Here is a 23,300-nt window from a genome sequence, read left to right as displayed (position 1 = left end):
AAAGTAAGAGCTTTTCCACACACACAATGCGAAGATAACTCAAGGGGTTTGGACTAAAAGGCTGTGTAGCCTTAAGAAAATCACTTTATCAGTGAGGCTAATCAGGAGGAAAAAAAGAAAGAGTTGGGCAAAAAAGATTGGACTCTGGAGCAATGTAAAAAGGTCATGTTGTCTGATGAGTCCAGATTTAAACTGTTCCAGAGTGATGGGCATATCGGGGTGAAAAGAGATGCAGAAGAAGTGATGTATCCATTATGCCTAGTGCCTACCGTACAAGCCTGTCAGGGTGGCAGGGTTGCTTTAGTTGGTCAGGTCTAGGTTCAGCAACATTATGTGCCCAAAAAATGAGGTCAGCTAACTACTGAATAATCAGTGGTTTCCATCTATAGATTTTGTCTTCCCTGATGGCATGTGCATATTCCAAAATGACAATACCAGGATTGTTGGGCTCCAATTTTTAACCACACAGAGTCCAGAACTTAAAGGGATAGTTCACCCCAAAATTTACAATTTTGTCATCGTTTACTCACCCTCAAGTTGTTTCAAACCTGTATGAATGTATTTCTTCTGCTGAACACATAGGAAGATATTTTAAAGAATGTCAGTAACCAAACAGTTGTGGGGGACCAGTGTCTTCCATAGTAGAAGTCAATGGTGCCCCACAACTGTTTGGTTACAAACATTCATCAAAATATCTTCTTTTATGTTCCACATAACAAAGAAATTCATACAGATTTGGAATCAACTTGAGGGTGAGTAAATGATGACAGAATTTTTATTTTAGGATGAACTATTCCTTTAATCCCATTGAGATTTTTTGGGATGCGCTGAAAGAGACTTTACGCAGCGGTCCGACTCTCCCATCATCAATAGAAGATCTTGATGAGAAATGAATGCAGCTCTGAACGGAAATTAATGTTGTGACATTGTATCTGCTTATTGAAACGATAATTTGGCAAATGCATTCCCTAATCAAAGCATAAGGCGGTCACGGTCCTATGAAGTTGTACCTTTTTTTTTTTTGGGGCTAGGCAGTGTATATACTGTATATAAATCCACAAACCATATGAATATATATGTTTATTATTTACAATAAACATCCATTATTCAGTATTTATATATCCGTTATAAGATATAAACACTTTGCCCTTTATCTCTCTACACTTTGTCTTTCGTTTACTGAACATAATGCATGTTATTTTTCGTGTAGGTTCTGTGGCCGATGTTGCTTTGCTACCTGACCCCAAATCAGTTTGCCAACGCCACCACCCCCTTGTGCAAGAGTTTAATTCTTCTGGCCAATAAGAAGCGAACAGCACAAGAAACCAACTTCATCATAGACTTCAATGCACAAGGTGTGGACACACACACACATACACGATCATGATGTCACTGATGAGCCTAGTCTTATACTAAGAGCTTTTCCAATGTCTGACCTGCAGAAACCCGTGAATCACACTTTCTGTCTCCTCTGCAGTGCTGCAAATCCAGCAGATGCCGTTAAATCGTTTTTTTTTTTTCGTTGTTGGACTGAAACTAAATTGCACTTGCAGACGTTCTGTTTTCATTGCAAGTCGTTTGATTTGCCTGTTGAGTCTGTTTCTAATTAGTCAAATGAAAAGTGGTATTTATCAACTGAATAAAGTTTTTTGGGCAGAGGGTAATTGTTTCTTACACTGACAGTGATTAAATTGAACTCTAGTAGGACAAATAAGTCCCAGGCTCAGTGATTATTTATTCGTTAATTGCAATGCTTTTGGATCATGTGCTTTACTAATGGGTTACCCTTGTCTGCTCTCCCCCTCTCTCTGTCTTGCTCTGTTTCTTTCCTCTTCCCGCAGGCTATAGTCTTCCCTCACAATATATCCTGATGATAAGGCTCTTGGTAAGTGTAGAATTTCCAGTGTTTTTTTTACTTCAATCATTATCAGTTTCAGGTGGGCAACGAGTAAGGTTTTTCATGCCTCTCTGGACTGCTTGATTCTTGATTCTGGTCAGTTGTGGCATATTTTTGGGCTGCACTTTATTTTACAGTACGTGCACTTACGTGTACTTACAGTGTACTGACCTAAGAAAGTACTGGTTATTATAAGGTAACTACATGGGTTAGGTTTAGGTGTAGTTTCAGGTTTAGTACCTAGTTATTACCCAGTTATTGCAATTACTATTATTATGTTCATGGGGAACAGGGGCCGTATTCACAAAGAATTTTAAGGCTAAAAGTAGCTCCTAACTGGCGAATTTAGGAGCAACTCCTAAAAATAATGGGCGTGTCACTCCTAACTTTAGGACTCCTAATTTTTTTGACTAAGAGTAATTCACAAAGCATTTTAGCCCTAAAAGTAGCACCTAAGTCTGGGACAGCTTAAAAGAAGTCGAGAGGACTCCTAACTCACTAAGACCTATTCACAAAGGATTGTAGTGCATACCACCGCCTCTCGCAGTCGTCCGGAGTCCGCGACACAAGCGGGAATGCTGTATTGATCTGCAAACAAATCCTCTCCCATTCTCACGCTTAGTTTTGCTTGATATCCCAGTGCCGAATTTCACTTTTATCAGGTTTTTTTTTTTTTTTTTTTTAGCACCAACTGGGCCAGCAGCAGTAACTGATCCTGCGTCCAGTTGGGCTTTCTTTTCCGTTTTGGCGACTTCATAATCCACTGTCATTCAACTATTACATTACTTCAATAAGAGCAACATTTCCTTGCTTTAAGTAGTCTATTTAGGCTAATAGGATGTCAATTAACCAAGCAAGTGTTAATGCAAGTGTTGTTTTTCATTATTAGGCAAGTGGCGACTTTCATTGGGGTATTAGGCTACCTTGATTTAATTTATTTTAATTCACTACTTTTTTCTCTCTCTGCCTTTTTAGAATTAGACTTCACTGGGGCCTGCACAAACATGTCATTATATATGCATTTCAATGACGTTACTATTATTATTTTGTGTAGGACACAGACATATTTAGATGTCGTAATTCCATGATTTGTTGCGTCTGTGTTATGTTCCGCCTGATGGCCCTGTCATCTAACAACCAATCACCGTGATCATTGCGAGGAAGCTCGTGCATGAGAAGTGACGTCATCCATAGCAACGAAGACTCACTCTTAGTTTAGGAGTTGTCATTTTTCCTTACTAAGAGTAGGTCTGAAAGGCGCTGTGAATAACTTTTAAGAGAAAACTCCTAGCTAAAATATTTTAGTGCGATTTAGGAGTACTCTTAGTGGTAAGATAAAATTCTTTGTGAATACGCCCCCTGGACTGTAAAATAAAGTGCTACCTATTTTTTAATGATGACAATCAAACTGAATATGGTGCTACTTTCATACAGTATTATTGTTAAAAAATAATAATAATAAAAATTATTATTATTATTATTGAACGAAATTAATACTTTTAATCAGCAAGGATGCATTAAATTGATAATAAAGAGACAATAAAGACGTTTACTTTGTTACAAAAAAAGTTATATTTCAAATCAATGCATGATCACAAGTGTATCGTGTTTTAACAAAAATATAGCAGCACAACACAGCTGTGATAATAAGGAATGTTTCATAAGAACCAAATTAGAATGATTTCTGAAGGATCATGTGACACTGAAGACTGAAGTAATAATGCTGAAAACAGCTTTGCCACTACATGAAAAAATAGTATATTACATAAATATTACATTTAAGATTATATTAAAAAGGTTATTTTTAAATTGTAATAATATCACAATATTACTGCTTTTATTGTAATTTTGATCAAATAAATTCAGCCTTGGTGAGCATAGAAAACATTAAAAAGGTGTACTGACCCCAAACTTTTGAACAGTAGTGTTTCAAAACATTGAACACATTGAGATATTCATATACATAATATTGGTGTTAAGCTAACAATGTCCATTTTGTTTCTCAACAATGTCTCTGTTTCTCCTGATACACTCTTTTGGATCATGATGTAATGTAGTCGCTGCTTAATGCAGACCTTAAACATCTAAAATAAATGTTACATTTTCCTCAGGTGAATGCCTCGTTCCCGTTTCGGTGCAGGGGACACGGTGCTCCCTCCCTGAGTCTGCTCAACTCTATCAGCCCTAACATTCACCCTAAAGCAGAGCCGCTGTGGGAAAATGAGATTCCAAAGCTGCTCGATTATCTTGAAGGTTTGTTAAAATATACAACAGTGATGTAGAGGATTAGGTGCAAGGCTGTTCTTCACAAGGCCACCAGACCACGCCACCTACTGGTCATTACATCCACCTGCACACTTTAATGTTTCATCATGTTTTCAAAAGTCCAGTCATCTTGAAACTGAATTTGGACATCATGAGAAATGATGTGATCTATGAAAGAATCCATTTAGTCTGATTGCCTTTGCAAGGAAGCACTGCTCTGTCTAATCTAACTTGCTGCGATATTTCAACGAAGTAGGTCAATTTACTGACATAAGAGGTCTTGTTTCTGTATTTAGTAACCAGTGGCTTAACTTTGTTTTAAAAAGTGGGTGGGACAGGTGTGTGTGTGTCTGTGTCTGTGTGTGGGGGGAGAGTGCTAATTGCTTTGTCAGATATGTACTATAACAATTGCAGAAAAAATAACATGATATCCAGAAATCAATTTCAATTGTACGCTGAGTTTAACTTGTAGACAGAACTCGTTTAATGTGATAGTTTCATCCTTACATAATATACAGTAGTCAACATTTGAAGTAGATTTTATTAAAGTTATACATGAATTTTGAACAATAGCCGTTCTTGACTTAGGACAACTTTGATGAACTTTTTTGATCCCCTTCAAATGTTGACTACTGTAGAATACAATATATTGTCAGTACAGAGTTTCTTCACATCAGTGAACAAATACACAGATCCGTGTGCCTTTATGGTCCGGGGGTATAACTTTTGTTAAGCGGTTTTGGGTTCTAATCTGCGCTCGTATAGTTTATTTACAGGGTTCCCGCGGGGTCTTAAAAAGCCTTAAAAGCATTGAATTTATTAATTTGGAAATAATACCTTAAAAAGACTTTTAAAAGTCTTGAATTTTGATGTGTGGGTCTTAAAAATTGTGCTGTATATGTAACTTCTCCTCCGTATTGTATTTTTCCTCAAAAGTTTCATTTGTCAACCACGATTTTTAGGATTTTCGATGTTTATTGTTCAGAGGTCTCTCAGTTCCCCATATTCACAGCATGGAATAAGTAGCTAGCTAATGTTAAAAAACAACTTAACATTGTTCTGCAAACTTTCTTGTGGCCTACTGAAATGTTTTTATTTTTCACACCTGCTTGGCTTATCATCTTTTACCCATTCCACATTTGAAAAATAAATGAACACAAGTTTATTTATAATAAATGTTTTTCTTTGCTGGTAGGGATGTGGAATAGGTATTCATTTTTTATATAAATGGTCTTAAAAAGGTCTTAAAAAGACTTAAATCTAACTTGAAAAACTGTAGGAACCCAAGATTTGCATTAAAACTAAAGATGTTCATCAATTATTGTTTATCAAGAGCAGGGACACGTTTGTGTGCACTTTGTTTTGTGGTTTCACATCACCGGAACGAATGGAGAGCGTTAAGTGATAGATTGCAGCGTTTGTTCGTGTGAAGACTGTATGAGCCACAAGAGAACACTGATTACAACGGCAACGAACACTCGGAATGATTTCAAAAACCACATTCCAGTGCCAGATCACCTCTTATTTAATACAAATGAATGCAATTACTACTCTGGTAGTCAGCTAAAGATATTTCCTTAGATGCATCTGTTTCGCGAGATGTTTCAAAAAGTGGTGGGGACAATATCGACCCTGGCAAAAAGTGGTGGGGACGTGTCCCACCTGTCCCACCTGCAAATTTCACCTATGCTAGTAACTGAAACTTTACAGGTTCGCTCTGTCTTGCTCCGTCAGTTTTTAGTTGAAGGAGAGGTTCTTGAATCGTCTGCTATGATCTCAAGTGCCTCCCAAAACCACCTGTCCTTAGAGACTCACAAGACAACCAGATGTTTCCAAGATACAGCCAAAATTATATTTGAATATGAAAACTCCTATTTCACATTCCGCGACTCTTCCAAGATAGTTACATGGTGTAGCTTTAAAGACTTCTTTTGGGTATCCCATTATCTTTGACTTTTTCCAGAGTGTGGTTTGAATGGATCTCTGACTGAATTTTGTGTTTTTCTAACCAGAATCATCAGAAGAATCTCTGGACAAAAAGAAGTGGGAAGAAAGTTTACTTAAGGTCTGTAGTAATGTGTATGAACGCATAAATGACTATTGAATAGAAAAGCTTGCGATATTAAAAAACTGTTATCAAGAAATCTATACGAATAAGAGAAGAGAACATGGCCAAAGTTATTGATGGTGATTAATCAGACTTTGCTTTCTGATTGTGATGAAGCTCCTGTCTAAAACTCTGTCAGCCATTGACGACAGCCAGTGGACCGGTCAGCTTGCAGCAGAAGCCACACGGTACCTGCCCACCTACAACAACTCACTGGAGGAGAAGGTCAGTTAAGAAACCCATCTGTGCCTCTTCATGGTATAAAAAAGGAAAGCTTTAAAATTACTGACAAGGAACAATAGCTATTTTTATTAAGTTTTTTTGTTAAAAAATTAATCCTTGTGATTGCAGCTGTTGTGACCATTCGTGAAAGAACTAATCATGTGACAGTTTCTTGGTATTGATGCATTGAATGCTTTGTGTAAAAGATTTGAAAAAAACATAAATATGTATAAAACAGCAATTCAAGAACATAGTTCTCAGCTTGTTTGGATGTGTGTAGCCAACATAATGAATGTCTCATGCGGTTCCCCCAAACTAAATATTTATTTCAATGTAAATTTGATGTCATTTCCTGCATTCTTTTGACAAACTCTTCTTTTTCTCTATTTTTTCAGAGTTTTTTGTATAGGTGTGTCGGTGTGATTCTCCAGCAGTGCCACAATAAAGAGTTGGTCAAGAAACAGCTGCAGGAGATCCTGATCAGCACTCGCCACAATGATGCAATCGAAAGAACGGTACACCGATCTCAGCGCTTGTACACCGCGCACTTATCAGTTCACTTCTGACTTCTGAATTAAGAGAGAGTTTATGTGCTGACAGTCAAACTGCTTGCTCAAGAACAACGTTCAGACAGCACACTCTCCCCTCTCTGGGGAATTATGTATCTTAATGCATCCCTTTTACCACACTGTCACCAAAATGATTAAAGCTAACCAAATATTAGAAAAAAAGTCTGAAGCTAGTCGCTAATTATACTATCTGTAAATAATATATTTACTATAATGTAAATATTGGCAAACTCTAAATATGTATTTTAGTTCCCCTCACTCCACAACAAATCCTTTCAATTTAATGGTATTCTTAACAGAACAGTATAAAACAAACATAAATTATAGTGGCATTCATTAAAAACAACACTTATTATAAACGCTTTTGTGTGCTTGACGTTAATTCCATTATATAGAATATTTGGAAGATAAATTCCAGCATGTTTCGGAAGATAAAAAAACATGACTTCTGGAAAATACGGTAGTCCATACAGTAGTCTGTTTTGACCCGTACCTGTATCCAAATTGAGGTAATTCTTCTGCTGTGCTATCAGTTATCACTGAGAACATAGATCCCATATAATTTCTAAACATAGATTTGTATAGAATTGATCCAAATGTTCCACAGTTTGGATATCTGAGAAATTGACTACCGTTAAATAAGGGTTTTTGCAGTTATTTAAAAGCTGCTAATTAAGAATAATGGTAGTAACAGGCAATAATTGGTTTGCAGGGTGTTGCCATGGGAATCGGGCTGTGCGCCAGCAGCCATCTCGATGGCACGCTGGAAAAACTGGAGGAGTTTGGGAAGTCTGACGCCTTCAGGAAAGCCTCAGGGATATTTGGTCTTCTCAAAGTAGGGCGAGTTTCATTGTGCTTCTCAAATAATACAAATTAAAAATATCTTCTTTCTTTTTTTCCAAATCAGGTGTTAAAAACTGTAACATTTAAATTTAGTTTGAAATTGTCATATTTTTTTATTATAATAATTGTGAAATTTAACAGTGCACAGTGGTCCATTGTGCAAAGGTTAGGTAGTAAAATGATCATTATATTAGGTTTATAAAGCGCTTCAGAAACCGTATTTCACACATGTATCTTGTTGTGTTACTTTTCTTGTCATTCAGGATAAAAACGATGTTGATGTGGAGAAAATGAAAAGCACTTTAATTTTGTGTTACGGCTATGTTGCGTTGCACGCTCCAGAAGATAAGCTCCTCACTCGCATCGATAGGGACATTCTCCAAAACATCTCGAAAAACTTCAACACCAAGGTAAAACCCATAGGGCTCAACTGTAACGCCATCATATTTTTTGTCTGCTGCGTACTTTCTGTGACTTTCTGTGTCCTGAAAATACAGCAGTTTTATTGTAGTATTACAAAGTGTAAACTGGTATTTCTAAATTCTAAAATGTTATTGTGAGTTTTGACCAATGAGTTTGGAGGTTTTAGTCAGTTTTATAGTCATAGTTGGACCAAAAATATTGATGCCTCAACTTTCATTTGCATTGGTTGTTTGTTAGGAGATTTTTGGAAGAACTTTAATTTTCATGCCTCTGTAGCTCTATTATGTTAGATGAACAGCTTATTTATTTGATCAGAAGAATACATTAATCATTTCTCATTGTTTGTTATACCAGCGAGGCAAAAAAATTAAAAATGTGTTGTTGCTGTGAGGTGTTTTCCTAAATAAGTCCTCTGAATGTCCTAGTATATGTTGACAAGATTCAGTTGGCTGCTTTTGAGGCTGCAGTTATGAGAGTTTGATCTAAACGATTTTTAATAAGGATCATTAATTCTCTTTGAGTGCTGAAACATATCTCATCCATATTCATAATGTAATTGTGCGATTTAAAATAATTTCACTCTTAGGGAACCATGTAACTAATTTTGTTAGCATTCTGCACTCCAATCCAACTTGAATATCAAAGTTGAGTTCATGTGAGTCTTTATGGGGATTTTTGAAAAATGTTGCTGTGTTTATTCACTGAATTCATTAAAATTATATTATATTATAATATATATAATATATATATATATATATACTACAGTAGTCAACATTTAAAGTGGATCAAAACCTTTCATCAAAGTTATATTATATGAATTTTGAACAATACCCATTCTTTTCTTAGGACAACTTTACACACACACACAGATACACACACAAAAAACTAAAGGCATTTTGATTTATATCTCAATGTACTTAAAGTATCTGAAGGGTCACATAATTAATCATTCTGATAGTCCATTGTGTGCCCAATCATAAAGTTCTGATTATTGTTAAATAAAATGGATTATCTTTCATGTTTGTGAATTACAATGGATCATTACTTTTATTGTTGTACAGGTTCTGGGAATTAAAGTAGAGACCAAGGTACCGTGAAGGGAAGAGATCATGAGGACCTTCTCTCACCTCTGACCTTTAAACTTTAACTCACTTTCTCTTCAGTCTTGATGCTGCAACCAAAACCTTTACAGTATAACCTTTTGACCCTCTCAAAAAAGCTATCTCTTTATGACACTTTTTATGAGACTTGAGTTTAAAAAAAAAATGTTTTCGCAGATATAAAGCTCTTCATATTTCGTCTAAATCTTTTAAAAAGGTCTTTTGATAAATTAGATATAAAATAAAGATGACATTTTTAAACTTTTACACTACGCTTTGTAAGTAAAAGAGTCATGGTTTTTGAGAAGGTCAAAAAAAAGCTCACTAACCTGATAACCTTTGTCTTACTAAAGCGTCACAGTGTCTAGATACAGGGTTTTCTGGAATTTAGGTGGCTTGATTTATCAAATTCAACTCTTTTTCTATTGAATCACAATTATATTGTCGCACATTGTGATTTCCATCTCTTATTGCACTGTTTAAAGTACAAGTAAGTAAATGTTATGAGTAAAACATGTATTTTTATTTATTTAAAATGAGCATGCTGGGTGCGACTTTGACCCGGAAATACTTTTCTTATTCCAGGTCTTGATTTGCCTGTTCTGTTTGATTGACATATGCTTTGTTCCATAAATCACAGTTTGAGTGTGTTTTCATCTGTGTGTGTGTGTGTGTGTGTGTGTGTGTGTGTGTGTGTGTGTGTGTGTGTGTTTTCATGGCCATTTCATAGGACATGACTATGAAGCTCAGTCTCATTCATAGTGTTGGACTCATTGCCAAGGCCATCAGCAACAGTGTCCGTAAACAGGGCTTCCTGTTCTCCCGCAAACAAGAGCTGATGGGTGTTATGATGGTGAGAGGTTTGAAGATCATTCAGTTTTTAATATACAGTATGTTTTCAATGTACTTTCAGTATAAGGAAGATTACATTTCCATTGGGCAAAAGCTAGGAGATGAATGTGGCATAAAATGAAATGTTATTTTGTAAATCTCAGATCAGTTTCAGAATATGATATACCTATTTAGCATTTGTCTTTTATGTTCCTGCAGGATTTCATTAAAGCTGAACCAGCAGATGTCATGCGGACTCCTGTTCGCTATCTGGTTATGACCACGTGTGCCAACCTCATGTATCCTACCATTTGAAATCTTTCTAGTGTTCATCTGCACTATTTTTAAAATGTTTGTCTTTGTAAATATATGTTAAACATGTTTGTCCATTGTGATGCTTAATGAAACAGTGCCACAATCTATTAAGAACTTGACTCAAGCCTTCAGAAACTTAGATCCTCCTTTATCAGAAAATGAAAACTTTGACTTGTTAAAAATATGTTTGACTGGTGTTTATGGTCTTCCTTCTGTGGACACTCTGGACAAAGCTAAAGATGAAGAAGCCCTGGATCCACAGCAAAGAGAGGTCAGAATAAAATATGCATGTACAGTACGTACAACTTACACATCCCTGGGAGAGTGTCTCTTTTGTCTCATGCATGCTTTAAACATAGAGTTTGTCTTTCATTACAATTCTTTTCCCCTCAGGCCTTATATTCAGATACTTTTAACGCTCTTCTTGAATTGCTGAAGAATGTGTTAGCCAGAGATTTGAGTCCTGATGGTCTGCAGTCTGTTTTTAAGGTGAAGTAGTAACTATAAAAGTTAATTGCCATTTTGTAGTCTCTTTGTCTGAACCCCATGTATTGAGTGCTTTTGCTTTTTCTCAGCATATTGAGAGCTGGCTGAGCTCAGGAAAAGAATATGAGCGGGAGAGAGCAGCAAAGACCATGGCAGATTTACTGCATTTTTATCTGGACCATCTCAATGTGAAGGTAAAGGACATCATTGGCGTATCATATGTATGTATGTCTATACATAAAGTATACTATATATATGATGTGTGTTTACAGTATATATATATATATATAGTGTGTGTGTGTGTGTGTGCGTGTGAGAGAGAGAGAGAGTAATTACTGATAGGGTCTTAGACTCTTTGAATTGCTAGTGTTGGGAAATGTTTCTTGTAAATGTTTCTTCTTCATGTTACAATTCCCATCATGCTCAAACATACTAAAACAACTTTTTCAATACTTGTTACACCAACATTCTAGAGGAAGAGGGTTTTATTTGTAAATTATATAAATAAAAAAGTAATCGTATTATTTTATAAACAAAAGATATTTCGATATTTATTTAGTAAAAGATAGTCATTATTTTGAAGTGTATTTGTTTGAAGTAACTCTGAAAATATGATAATAAATTTAGCAAGTAAAGTGTTATTTTATGTGTTGCATGAAAAAAGTATTCTGGTTATTTGTAGATCGTTACCCTGAACACTGTGAATTGGTATGTTTAAGACAAACCTCTCACATCCTTAAAGTGAATGCTTTGTATTTAAAGCACATATTAGTTTTATTCTGCCCAAGCTAAAATGTTAAGCAGGATAATTTAATTTGGCTTCCTCAAGGCACTGATTAATAAAATATGTGCTTTAGGATTTTTTTTTTACTGCAGTTAAAATCTTATTAGATCCCATGCTCAGTGCTAATCCGTCCTCTCTCTCTCTATCTCTATCTCTCTATCTCTATCTCTCTATCTCTCTATCTCTCTATCTCTCTATCTCTCTATCTATCTCTATCTCTATCTCTATCTCTATCTCTATCTCTATCTCTCTCTCTCTCTCTCTCTCTCTCTCTCTCTCTCTCTCTCTCTCTCTCTCTCTCTCTCTCTCTCTCTCTCTCTCTCTCTCTCTCTCTCTCTCTCTCTCTCTCTCTCTCTCCAGAATCTAGTGACATTCCATAATCTGGGAGCTCTTGTGGGGCGTCTGGCCCCACGGTGCACAGACCCAAACCCTGAGGTGCGGCGGGCAGCCATAGACTGCGTCTATAGTCTAATGTACATTCAGCTGCGCTATGAAGGTACTGCACGTTTTTTTTTATAGCAAAACTCCGTTTTGTCTGACCCAGGGCGGGCTTCAGATTGACAGTGTGTCAATATGAACTTGTTTACACTGTTATCTTGTTCTGGAAATACTTAGAAAAGTATCTTGCCTCTTCCATTTTCCTCTGTTTGACAGGCTTTTCACTGGACTACAAAGACGATTCAGTTGAGGGTCTTTTAGATGTTCGTGAGAAGCTAAGCAATCCTGACCATTCAGTCTTGTACCAAACCTGCTCTGAGCTGACTAAGGTGAATTGCCTGAATGTAATGTTCTCCTGAAGCACTGATGCTTTTTCTCACTCATGTGTCTTGTGTTTTAGATCATCAGTAAGCGTTTGCCCCAGCAGCAGTTGAGCACCCTGTTGTTTATGCTGTTTGATGGTTTGGTGGACTCTCAGTCCAACTGTTCCAGAGCATCCAGTGTGATCCTCAACACCTTGCTGAAGAACAGAGGTGCTGGCCTGCAGGATCTGGTACATTACACTTTCATTAGATTGTGGGAAATACATTTTTTTTCTTTTAGTGCCGGCAAATGTTACATGATCAGTATATATTGGACATGGAGATTTATAGACAAGCAAACTGATATAATAAATGTCATCTCGATGTATCATCCTATTTATTTGAATGGACTGGTTTGTTGTAAACTGACAATTTATATAAATAATTTGTTTTAAAAAACCTTCACTAATTGATTTTTAATATTTATTGTAGTAATATATGTAGTTTATACAGCTACAAGTGTTTGAATGCAATAAAATGCATGTTATGCAATTTATGTCATTATTGAACTCTCCAGCTAAATCATTCAGACTGGTTTTTGAACCAAACCAGCGAATTCATTGAAATATTGAAACTTAAAGAACAATTAATTCTCAAATTGGACAAAACTTTTATCATGCCCTTGGCAAAAGGCAATAGAGTGGATTTTTTGTGAATAAAAAATTAAATTTCAGTCTGTAGATTAGCTGCTTGAAATGATTAGTAAATGGTAACAGCAAATTAGTTGAAAAGTATTTTTTATAACACTCCCAAAATTCACTTCTTTGTCAGGTGCCAGAGATGTTGGAGGTGTTGCACAACCGGCTGCAGGTGATTGGTGAAGAGCAGGTGAAGGTGGCTATCGGTCAGTCCATCCTCATCCTCGCTACACAGCACCTTCAGACAGTGGTCAACACGCTCGTCGCCTACCCACTACCATACGACAGGTGATTATTGTGCGTGTTGTTTATGTGCATGGCATTCATTGTCTGGCATGTGCTCCATGATGCTCAAGCATAATAATGATGTGCTTGATGTGTGTGTGTGTGTGTCATTGTGTGTTTTCTCCAGCTGGAGCTGTGAGATGTGGATGGCTCTAGGAGCAGACAGCACTTTGGCCCTGCAAATCATGGAGATGATTATCGAGAAGCTCAGTGTTATGGTTCCCTGTGTAGATAAGAAGGAGTCCATGTTAAGACCTGGTTTGACCAAAGTTGCCACAAGCCAACCATTGGCTGTAAGTTTTAATATATGTAGGATTTGTGTCATTTGGCTTTTAAAACACATAATGCCTCATCCTAACTAGACATAATCTGTCAATTATGCAGAATCAAGTAATGTTTATGTATTTACTGAAAGAGAAATGCTGCATGAAGCAACAAAATCACAACAAAGCAAACAAAATCCTTGTGAAGCAGGATGTAGCGATTTTACTGTGAGCTTCATACTTCCCGTCCTGACATGTCAAGTGTTTGGCAATGTTATTCACAGTCATTGCTTGTTGAAACAAATACTAGTGGATGCAATTAATAGCTTGATTCTTTAATGTTGCATTAGTTAGGAAATGATGTTAAACTGTTAAACCTCTTTTATTCCTGTTATTTATTAAATGGCGTTCACTACCATTGAAAAGTTTGGTGTCAGTGAATTTAAAAAATATATATTTTTGAACATCTTTTTTGCTCACCAAGACTGTATTTATTTGAACAAATAGACATTAAAAGAGTAATATTGTGGAATATTACAATTTAACAACTTTTTTCTATTTTGATATATTTTAAAATGTAATTTATTCCTGTGATGGCAAAGTTGAAACAATTGTACTGCTTAATATTTTTGTGGCGACTACTTTTAAAAAAAAAATCTTTGATGAATATAAAATTTAAAAGAACAGGTTTTATTTGAAATATAAATCTTTTGTAATCCTTATAAATTTCTTTATTTTCACTTTTGATCAATTTAATCCATCCTTGCTGAATAAAGGAATTAATTTCTTTAAAAACAAAAGCTACCCTAAAACTTTTAAATGGTAGTCTGTTTGTAAGTGCAGTGTCCTGTTTGATAATTAATAGTTATTGATTTTTATTCCATATTTTCTAGATGACATGTGCCCTTCGTGAGATGATGCTGAATGGTCAGTCAGCTGACGCCGTGGCGTATCTGTTTCCAAAGCTCTTCAGCGCTCTGCTTTTGCGTTTGGGTTCTAGCGTGGGAGTTCAGCTACCTAAAGATCTCAACAGCAACAGCATCATTTCAGACCGCAAAACAACCAACAAAAACAATGTTGCTTATTTTGATGTGTGCGGGTGAGTGGCATAAATATGTAATTTTGTGCTATTGTGCTTATTCAGAGTTACACTGAACACAGTGGTACTCAAACTTTTTGACTCTGTTGTAATTGTGAGAAAGCTACTTGTTTTTAATCTTTTTGTGTATTTACAGAAACTTGGAATATTGATATATACCAAATTAACTATGATTCCAGAAATTTCAAGAACTTGCAGTTCTTGATTTTATGTGTTTCTTTTTAAAATAATTTAAATAGAGATTGGAGGGTTTTTTCAGTATTTTAATGTCAATGATAATTTATTCATTAATATATTTAACTCTTAATTAAGATCACTCCCTCAGCCTCGCAGCAGCGTTATTATTATTATTATTTTTGTCATTTACTACCAAAGCAATATAACACAAAGTATAGTGTTACAAGTGTATAATTATTTTTTTTTTTTTATGAAAATATGAAAAACTTCACTAGATTTGCGATGTTGATAACTGTGGAAACACATTATCACAGTCCGTGAAAAGGGTCCGTATTTGTTTAATGTGAGAAGAAAGAGACCATGGAGTACTATGAGTTCAGAGGTTAGGAAAATGGTTGTTAGTTTTTATTTGTCAAATATACATTTTAGCGGTCCGTATACAAAAAAAAGTAGCTTTTTGCCAATTTGAAGAATAAAATAGCACCATGTAAAAATGCAAAAAAAATTCACCAAATAGATGTGCTTATTTGTTGTTTAGCTTAGCAACATGCTGTCTAAAAAGGGGTTTCAAATCAATCGCTTAGGAGGTTTCATTTTGGGTCGGATGGTGAATTTGAAGGTAACTGCTCATGCAGATAAGGAAGCTCAGGATTTGACATCTGTGTTTCTCTTTGCTGTGTGTGTTCAGGGTGGCAGTGGAGGCCCTGCGGATCCTGCTGGCTCGAGCTCAGCTGGACGCTGTCGTGAAACCATTAGATCAGGAGGGAGCTTGGGACAAGATGAAGGACCCGCAGCAGCACACAACAGGAGTCACTCTGCTCTCCAGGTGCACACACCTGTCCTCCGTCATACACCAGTTCTCGTGGACTGTTTGTTGTTTGCAGACTTTTCTGCTTTGTTCTGCTATGTTAAAGGAGATGTGTATAACCATAGAACTGTTCTTGAAGACACAGGATGTGTTCAATTACAACATTTTGAGAGTGCTACACGTCGATTTCAAGCTGTTGTCTCGTGCTATATTTTTGTGGAAATTGTCAAGTTCAGAGTAATAAATAATTGTTTGAATTAACATGATTTTTTTCTGTCTCATTGTGGTAAGATTAAATGTGGTCTTCTGCAATACTAGATTTTCAAAAAGTTATTCTTTCTATCAGAGCAATGGCAAAGCATGCTGGTCCAAGACTCCCTGCAATTGTGGAGAGTCTGTGTCCTTCTCTCTGTAATATTTACGAGTGCCAGAGGATCACAGTCACAGCCTTCTTCTCTGAGGTGAGAACATTTAGATTTATGTGATTTTTAAGTTTTTTAACAAGCCTAGTAAAAATGAATAGCTAAAGACTAATTATTTTACAAAAGCACAGATATTTCAGTGTTTTTTTTTAACAGTAGTTTATTTTATACTACTGTTTGAAAGTTTGGGGTCAGTATAACTTTTTATATATATATATATATATATATAATTTAATACTTATATTCAGCAAGGATGCATTAAATTGATCAAAAGTCACAGGAAATGACATTGTTACAAAATATTTTTGTTTCAAATCAGTGCTTTCTTTTCATCAATGAATCCTTAAAAATATATCATAGTTTCCACAAAATTATATTAAGTAGCACAACTGTTTTCAATATTAATAATAATATTTACTGGCTCATATTGCATTCGATACACTTTGGCCTGTTCTTGTATTCACCCCTTTAAGTACAATACGACTTAAATTGACTAGCGTTTCATGAACAAAAAAATACTAAGTGCAATGTTTTATATGATATTTTCAGATGTTTCTAGATTCAAATGTCAAGATTTATTTGTTTACTCCTTCTAGCTGCTGAACCACCACGTAGTGACTGAACTGATGATTTTGGACATGTTGATGAACAACATGATGGAAAGAATTACTGACACCTGCGGTACTGTCCGCATGCTGGCTGTCCGAGGCCTGGGGAACATTGCTGTGGGCTCACCTGAGAAGGTACAGAAGCTCTGCTTGACATCTATGAAAATTCTAATTGATTTTTTAGGCAATGTTTCTTGGCAACAGTGTGAGATACATGGCAACTTGTTTATGCAACAATCAGTAAGGAAACATGCATAAAATTGTCTGTAATCAAAAAATTTTACCTAACAACTGCTGCCAAAAAGTTCCCCCTGTTCCCCACACCCTCCATTGTTCTGCTCTGATTTTTTTCTTCTCTCTGTAGTCAAATGAAGTTATGTCATTATTTTCAAAAGCTTGGAAACAAAATCAGTCAGTTAAAGGTGCTCTACGTAACGTTTAGCGGCCTCTAGTGGTGATGTTTCAGATTGCAACCAAATTTTACAAGAGCGCTCGTGCTCGAACTCATAGACAATACCGTCTATTACGCAAATATCTCTGCGAATACTTGACGGATTCGGCGAGCACCGAGGCTCGTTGGGACCATCTAGTCGAGCTGAAAAGAACCATATAAGTTCCATAGTTTTTGGTGGTGTTTTCGCGGAGATATTAGCAGAAAACCATCGGGCGCGCTGCAAAATTGCGGACGCCGGTGACGTCACGATCTCAGAAGAAAATCGCTCGTATCTCTGGAACGCAAAGACCCAGAGAGCTCAAATTCAGGGGAGGAGGTCCCAGGGGAACCCTTGCCCGAACGCTAGAGTGGCGGGCCTCGGGGATGCCCCCTACCGGATCGCCGTTCGCTGGGACCCCCGATTTCAAACGGCTATAACTCGGGGAGCCGGGCGAGTTGGACCTCGGGGGTGGGCTCGTTCGAAAGGCCCCGTCCAGCACTACGAACGATTAGAGTCTTGGGAATATTGATCAAAGATTGACTGAGATATAAGCCGAAAAACGTGCGCCTTTAACCGGACGTAACTCCCTGACTGTCTACAATAGACTGTATATAAGGAGAGAGGCTCGGGAGCGCGCATGCACGTCACATCCGTTGGATTTCGCGGTAAATCCGACCCGGAGACTTCACATAGAAATCGGAATACTGGCCTTCAGAGGTAAAAGCAAAACTCGACAAGTGGATCATTTTAATGTGTGATTACAACCCCTTCACACACAGGCAATAAAAAAAGGATTAATTTTAGTAGAAAAGTTACATAGAGCACCTTTAAGTGTGTAATTATACATTGCTAAACTTTGCTGTGTTTTTTTTCTCATTCAGGTGAATAAGTATGCAAAGGAGCTTTTAGCAGCCATGAGTTCAGGAATGGAAGAGAAGGATGATCCAGGGAAACTCATCACACTGGAGGCCATGTCAGGAATGTCCAAGATATTGCTTTACCTGGATCAAAAGAATGTCCAACTGCTTGTGGTTTACATCTTCATGAAGATAAAACCCTTTCTGGAGAATGTGAGTGTTGAGAGAAGGCACAGAATATGTAAATCACAATTATGAAGCTGTAAACATTTTATTTATTCTAATTTTAAAAAAAAATCAGTTTGATTACTGTTAAAACAATTTCTTTGGTGTCTCATTACTTTTTTTTAAAGCATAAGTCCAATGTTTCCACAACTATTTATGTTACATAAAACAATTACCAAAAATATTTTTGCGGGTGTTCCACATTTGGAAACTTTTCTACTGCATGGCAGGAAAATAATAAAAATAATTTAATTAATAAATAAATAATAATAATAAAAAATACTATTTAAAACATTGTTGAGCTCTTGCACACAAATTTTAGGTTAACACAAATGATGGTTTCGACTGCATACTGTTCCCATACTGTACCCATCCTGGCATAGTTTTGTAATTTTTAAAAGAAAAATTTATACATTTTGTCTATTTAAATATCAGCTTTAAACTGTATGTACACATGTCCTTGATTTGGTAACATGGTTGCACAAGTTTCAAACAATTAAATAAAAAGAAAATAAATATTAACTTTTGTTTGACTTTCTAAATGACAATCAACATTTTCTAAAGGGTTAACACCTATTTTGACTGACCATTTTCTTGAGAAAACCTTGGTACAAATAGGTCCTAAAACATTTGACTTTTCTCAAGTAAATTCTTGGTTATTCTTGGTGAGTATAGTGTTTTGGTAGTGGATTTTGTTGTTTAGGCTTTACTCGAAAGATCTTTTGTCATGTTCTGTCAGGAGAACGATGAGATCCGATGTGCTTCCATCATGCTCCTGGGAAACCTGTCAAAGTTCGGCTCAGGTGAGCCCATCTTTAAAGACCAGATCCACAATGTTCTGGTCAGCTTGTTGTTGCACCTCAATGATCCCAACCCTCAAGTGGTCAAGGTCAGTGTCTGCACACACTCCTACAATGATTGCTTTTGTTATAAAGGGTATAAATATTGAAATTTAGTTAAAAAGGATTATGCAAAAACCAGAAGTCTTTCAAGAATAATAATGGAAATATTGCATGTTTGTGTTTATGTGTGTGTCTTTGTTCCCCTAGGCATGCAAATATGCCATGCGCGTGTGTGCTCCAGTCGTAGGTTCAGAACAGATCTCTGCCATGTTCCAGAATCATCTTCTTGAGGAGAAGGGTTTGCACTATGGAGAGTTCATTAATGACCTCACCAAATACCTAGTATGGCAAGAACCAAAACTTAATTATAAGTACACGCATAGAATAACTGCACAGTACATTCTGTTCATCTCTCTCTGCATGCTGATGAGTTGACTGATTCCCTTTTATAGATTACTGTTATTATAATCACTGTGCTATGCTACATTTGCATGTATCTTTGTATTCTTCTTTGATATACTTAATGTTTTTAATGTTGTCAGCAGTTTTAGTTTATAATACGGGGACTAAAGTCCAGTTCACACTGAGAGCAATAACTATAACGATAACTATATTAGCGTCCACACCAACACACAATATCGTTCTGTTTATTACAAGCATGTGCTGCATTTTGGTTGTCTGCTGCTTTAAATGCTCAAGCTTTTTAAAGCAGAATGGATTCTGTTTGGCTTTTAATGTTTTTTATCATTCATCAGCTGGATTTCTTTTTTTTTTTTTTGTTGTTGTTGTTGCTAACATTGTGAAAGTGATTCAAATGATATTGTTCCTCTGTGCCATTATTGTTATAGTTGAGGCGGGGACTCTGCTATCCTTTTAAATTTAGAACGTTTTTTTTTTATCAAAACTATATTTATCGTTAAAGTTATTGTCCTTGGTGTGAACGGGCCTGAACAGATTATTACTGATTGTTACTGATAATTTTGTCCCAAAAAAACCCCAATCATAATGTGTGTTCGCAAAGATCCAGGATTTCCCAGGCATGCTGAACTTCTACCACATCACAGTCATTCAGTTCTTCAAGAGTAACTGGTCTGAGATCAGAGCCGGTGCTGCCATGTTCATTGGTAACAACTTTTTTTTATTATTATTTCAGTGTTTAGTATTGCAAATATTTATGCTTCATTGAATAGTTGTTTTTAACTTTTAATATTGCAATACAATATTTAAAATAACTTTCTAGTATTTATATATTTTTTTCTACTATTATTTTGTGATGGTTTTGTAACCGTGTTTTGTGAATTTTTAGGGTTTTTGCTTGGAAACCTTCATGATGAGCATTTCTCCCATATGAATATGGGGTCCGTGACCAAGGGTAAGTACAGCAGTTCTATAATAATATCTGCAGTCAAGAGATATATTTAAGGAAGGACAGCACATCCTTGTTATTGTGCTACATTTGCTGTTTCTTGGCACCTAAGGAATCTATTATTTTTGCTTCTTTTTTAATGATGATTTTGTCTGGTAGTGCATTTTAGAATGTATTGCTGTTGAAACTCTTAAAAACAGTAAATGGTTGGTTATCACCTGACTTGTATGTTCAATTAAACAAAATTTTCTTTGATTAATTGACTAAGTTATATTTCCCTTGTATGTTTTCCTCTCTCCAGGTCTGGTGATGCTGCTGCAGGATCCAGATCCTCTCGTGCGGGTCAAAGCCGCTGAAGCCATGGGTCATTTTCACTGACGTTACCTCAACTCTACAGCCAATCAGATTGGTCTTTGATTTTAAGTTTGTTGCTTTGAATTGTTGTTCTAAAGGTTTTTTATTTTTGACCAAAGACTGTTCACTAGTTCTGTAAGAAAAGAGACGAATAAAAAAAAAAGACATGTATTGACGTTACAGCACTTTTACTGCAAGTACTCTCAGATATACGGTGTGTGTGTGTGTGTGTGTGATCCCTAGAGTGGGGTTTTTCACCTGCGGTGGTTTTTAATGTAAGGTATGTACTTGCAAGCCCTTTACAAATGAGATTTACTGAAGTTTGAATGCAAGTACACTAATATTGCTGGTATTACTTGCTTGACCATTCCTGTAGCGTGCTAAACGCATATCAACACTTCATTAAAGGGGTCATGAATTGACATGTAAGAGGTCACTGTACAATAAAAAGCATTCTAAACGTTTCAGAACTTAAAACTTTCTTGTTAGTCCAAAAACATCTTTTATTGAAACCAAGCTCTGAAAATGACTCATTTCAGATTTTGTCACATTTATGACATAATAGTGCAACTAAAGACCGCCTCTGCAGAATCAGATCGATGCCTACTTCTACATCATCAAATCTTTGGCCACGCCCACTGGCGCGTTAGTGAGATGAGAAGAGCGATAAATGATTATCACTAGACTAAAAATAGCATTACCTTCCAAAGCATCCTAATGATAGGAAAGTAAGTACATTTCACTGTGGATTCTTTGGTAAATCAGTCGCAATTTTGGCGCAAGCTTTGAAAACAGACAGTAATGCCCCAACATGTAAGTAACAGGGTTAATTCTATTGCCTGATCCGCAATCAGTGATTTCTGATATGTAATGATTTATGTTCAGTCAGATGTTCTTTGTCTCAAAATCGTTTATTTCTGTTTATGCGTCAGTAAATCAAGCCAATGAATAAACGGTCAACTTCACATCGTTTTCTTAGTAGCACAAACATAATCTGTTATTTAAATTGTGATAATTATATACAGAAAGCACTGGAGCTGTCAATCACACAGCGCAAATTTATCAGTTAATGAGTTCTAGACTCCCGCCAAAACTCCCATTATAATTTATGACGCTTTCTACACTGCACAATGAATCTCTTATTTACATCTTGTTTGCACTGTTAGTTATGATGAAGTAGAGTAGAGATCTAAAAATAATGTGTAGAGAGTAGATCTAAAAATAGATCTAATGCTATTTTCATGATAAGTTAATCTCGATAGCTGTAATAGTAAAAACTTAGTAAAAGTTTTCGAGAGATTTACACCATCAATACTTATTTCATATGCGAAGATGAAAGCCAATCATAGCAGTGGGCGTGTACATCTCACAGCAGACACGCCCCTTAAAACTAGAGGGACTCAAATTCGAGGGCTAAAACCAGGGAAGAAAATTGGCTTTTATTTCTAAATTGTGACAATTTTTGATTTAAAAGTCACACTAACGTTATAAGTGCACCTCAGGAAACATAAAATAAAAAAGTTCATGACCCCTTTAAATCATTAAAAATGTATGTAGGATGAATCAATATATTAGAAACTACAATCAACACTGTTTTTCGGGTAATGGAATCTGATGTACTGCTCAGTTTGAGTTTAATCCTCTAAAAATGTTATAAGTAGACTGTTGAGTCATATTGGCCACCCTATACCTTTAGCAATAAATCACCCTAATAGGGATGTGCATTAGCATAATCTGCTTAGCCATTAACTGCAACTAAAATCTCCTGTTGTCCTCAATCAAGAAAGATAAGCATTATAGTGTTTTTGCTGTGACATCTGTGGTTTCCATGGTGGAACAAACACAATTGTGATTCTCATCCAAGTCGGAAAAGTAGACAATAACAGCTAAAACATAGATTTGTAGGTTGAATTTATTAAATGATTTCTGACGTGTTTCATAGCGTCTGTGTAGCTGAAACACCAGTGCCAGCCTTTCTGTGGCACTTGTCTTGTTCCGTTTTGTAAGTTCCGTTATATCTGTGAAGTTAATGATAATTCACAAGTGTGGCCACTGTTTCAGAGTTTGAGCATGTAGAGTATTGAATGAATTAAATTGATTATTTTATCTTAATAAACAGTGATGATGGTATGGTACATCCGCTATTTTTACAAGTTTGGTACCTACTGTACAGTGTCCTCAAGAAGTAGTTGGACATACTATGAGATACTATATAAACACAGACTCGTAAATTAAACTTTTGATGTAGTGGGTCTATTTCAATGTAAATGGCCTAATGTC

At 36.1% G+C, this 23,300-nt stretch overlaps 1 protein-coding gene across 2 annotated transcripts in view; it reads left to right on the top strand.

The window, feature by feature from the left end:
* The window catches only part of mroh1 (maestro heat-like repeat family member 1), a 34,724-nt gene extending 11,890 nt beyond the window's left edge, over positions 1 to 22,834 (top strand). The window contains exons 15-43 of one of the 2 annotated variants that reach the window (XM_056263987.1): positions 1,211 to 1,355; positions 1,842 to 1,885; positions 4,009 to 4,150; positions 6,175 to 6,227; positions 6,387 to 6,494; positions 6,887 to 7,006; positions 7,773 to 7,895; positions 8,167 to 8,313; positions 9,388 to 9,414; positions 10,157 to 10,279; positions 10,477 to 10,556; positions 10,705 to 10,843; positions 10,966 to 11,061; positions 11,148 to 11,252; positions 12,203 to 12,338; positions 12,497 to 12,609; positions 12,681 to 12,833; positions 13,414 to 13,568; positions 13,693 to 13,858; positions 14,722 to 14,927; positions 15,793 to 15,930; positions 16,259 to 16,373; positions 16,931 to 17,077; positions 18,258 to 18,446; positions 19,198 to 19,347; positions 19,508 to 19,642; positions 20,322 to 20,424; positions 20,607 to 20,672; positions 20,968 to 22,834. In XM_056263987.1, the coding sequence (XP_056119962.1) occupies positions 1,211 to 1,355; positions 1,842 to 1,885; positions 4,009 to 4,150; positions 6,175 to 6,227; positions 6,387 to 6,494; positions 6,887 to 7,006; positions 7,773 to 7,895; positions 8,167 to 8,313; positions 9,388 to 9,414; positions 10,157 to 10,279; positions 10,477 to 10,556; positions 10,705 to 10,843; positions 10,966 to 11,061; positions 11,148 to 11,252; positions 12,203 to 12,338; positions 12,497 to 12,609; positions 12,681 to 12,833; positions 13,414 to 13,568; positions 13,693 to 13,858; positions 14,722 to 14,927; positions 15,793 to 15,930; positions 16,259 to 16,373; positions 16,931 to 17,077; positions 18,258 to 18,446; positions 19,198 to 19,347; positions 19,508 to 19,642; positions 20,322 to 20,424; positions 20,607 to 20,672; positions 20,968 to 21,044 (3,501 nt within the window). In that variant the 3' untranslated portion in view covers positions 21,045 to 22,834. The remainder of the gene's footprint in view (positions 1 to 1,210; positions 1,356 to 1,841; positions 1,886 to 4,008; positions 4,151 to 6,174; positions 6,228 to 6,386; positions 6,495 to 6,886; positions 7,007 to 7,772; positions 7,896 to 8,166; positions 8,314 to 9,387; positions 9,415 to 10,156; positions 10,280 to 10,476; positions 10,557 to 10,704; positions 10,844 to 10,965; positions 11,062 to 11,147; positions 11,253 to 12,202; positions 12,339 to 12,496; positions 12,610 to 12,680; positions 12,834 to 13,413; positions 13,569 to 13,692; positions 13,859 to 14,721; positions 14,928 to 15,792; positions 15,931 to 16,258; positions 16,374 to 16,930; positions 17,078 to 18,257; positions 18,447 to 19,197; positions 19,348 to 19,507; positions 19,643 to 20,321; positions 20,425 to 20,606; positions 20,673 to 20,967) is intronic. The other variant, XM_056263988.1, reaches the window with a different exon arrangement.
* The last annotated feature ends 466 nt before the right edge of the window (positions 22,835 to 23,300 follow it).

The sequence above is a fragment of the Rhinichthys klamathensis genome, unplaced genomic scaffold (genome assembly GCF_029890125.1).
Source record: "Rhinichthys klamathensis goyatoka isolate OS25496 unplaced genomic scaffold, OSU_Roscu_1.1 h1tg000211l_1, whole genome shotgun sequence".
In the NCBI taxonomy this organism is placed as follows: Eukaryota; Metazoa; Chordata; class Actinopteri; order Cypriniformes; family Leuciscidae; genus Rhinichthys; species Rhinichthys klamathensis.
The sequence above is the reverse complement of the archived record's forward strand: the minus strand, read 5'-3'. Positions and strand labels throughout refer to the sequence as shown.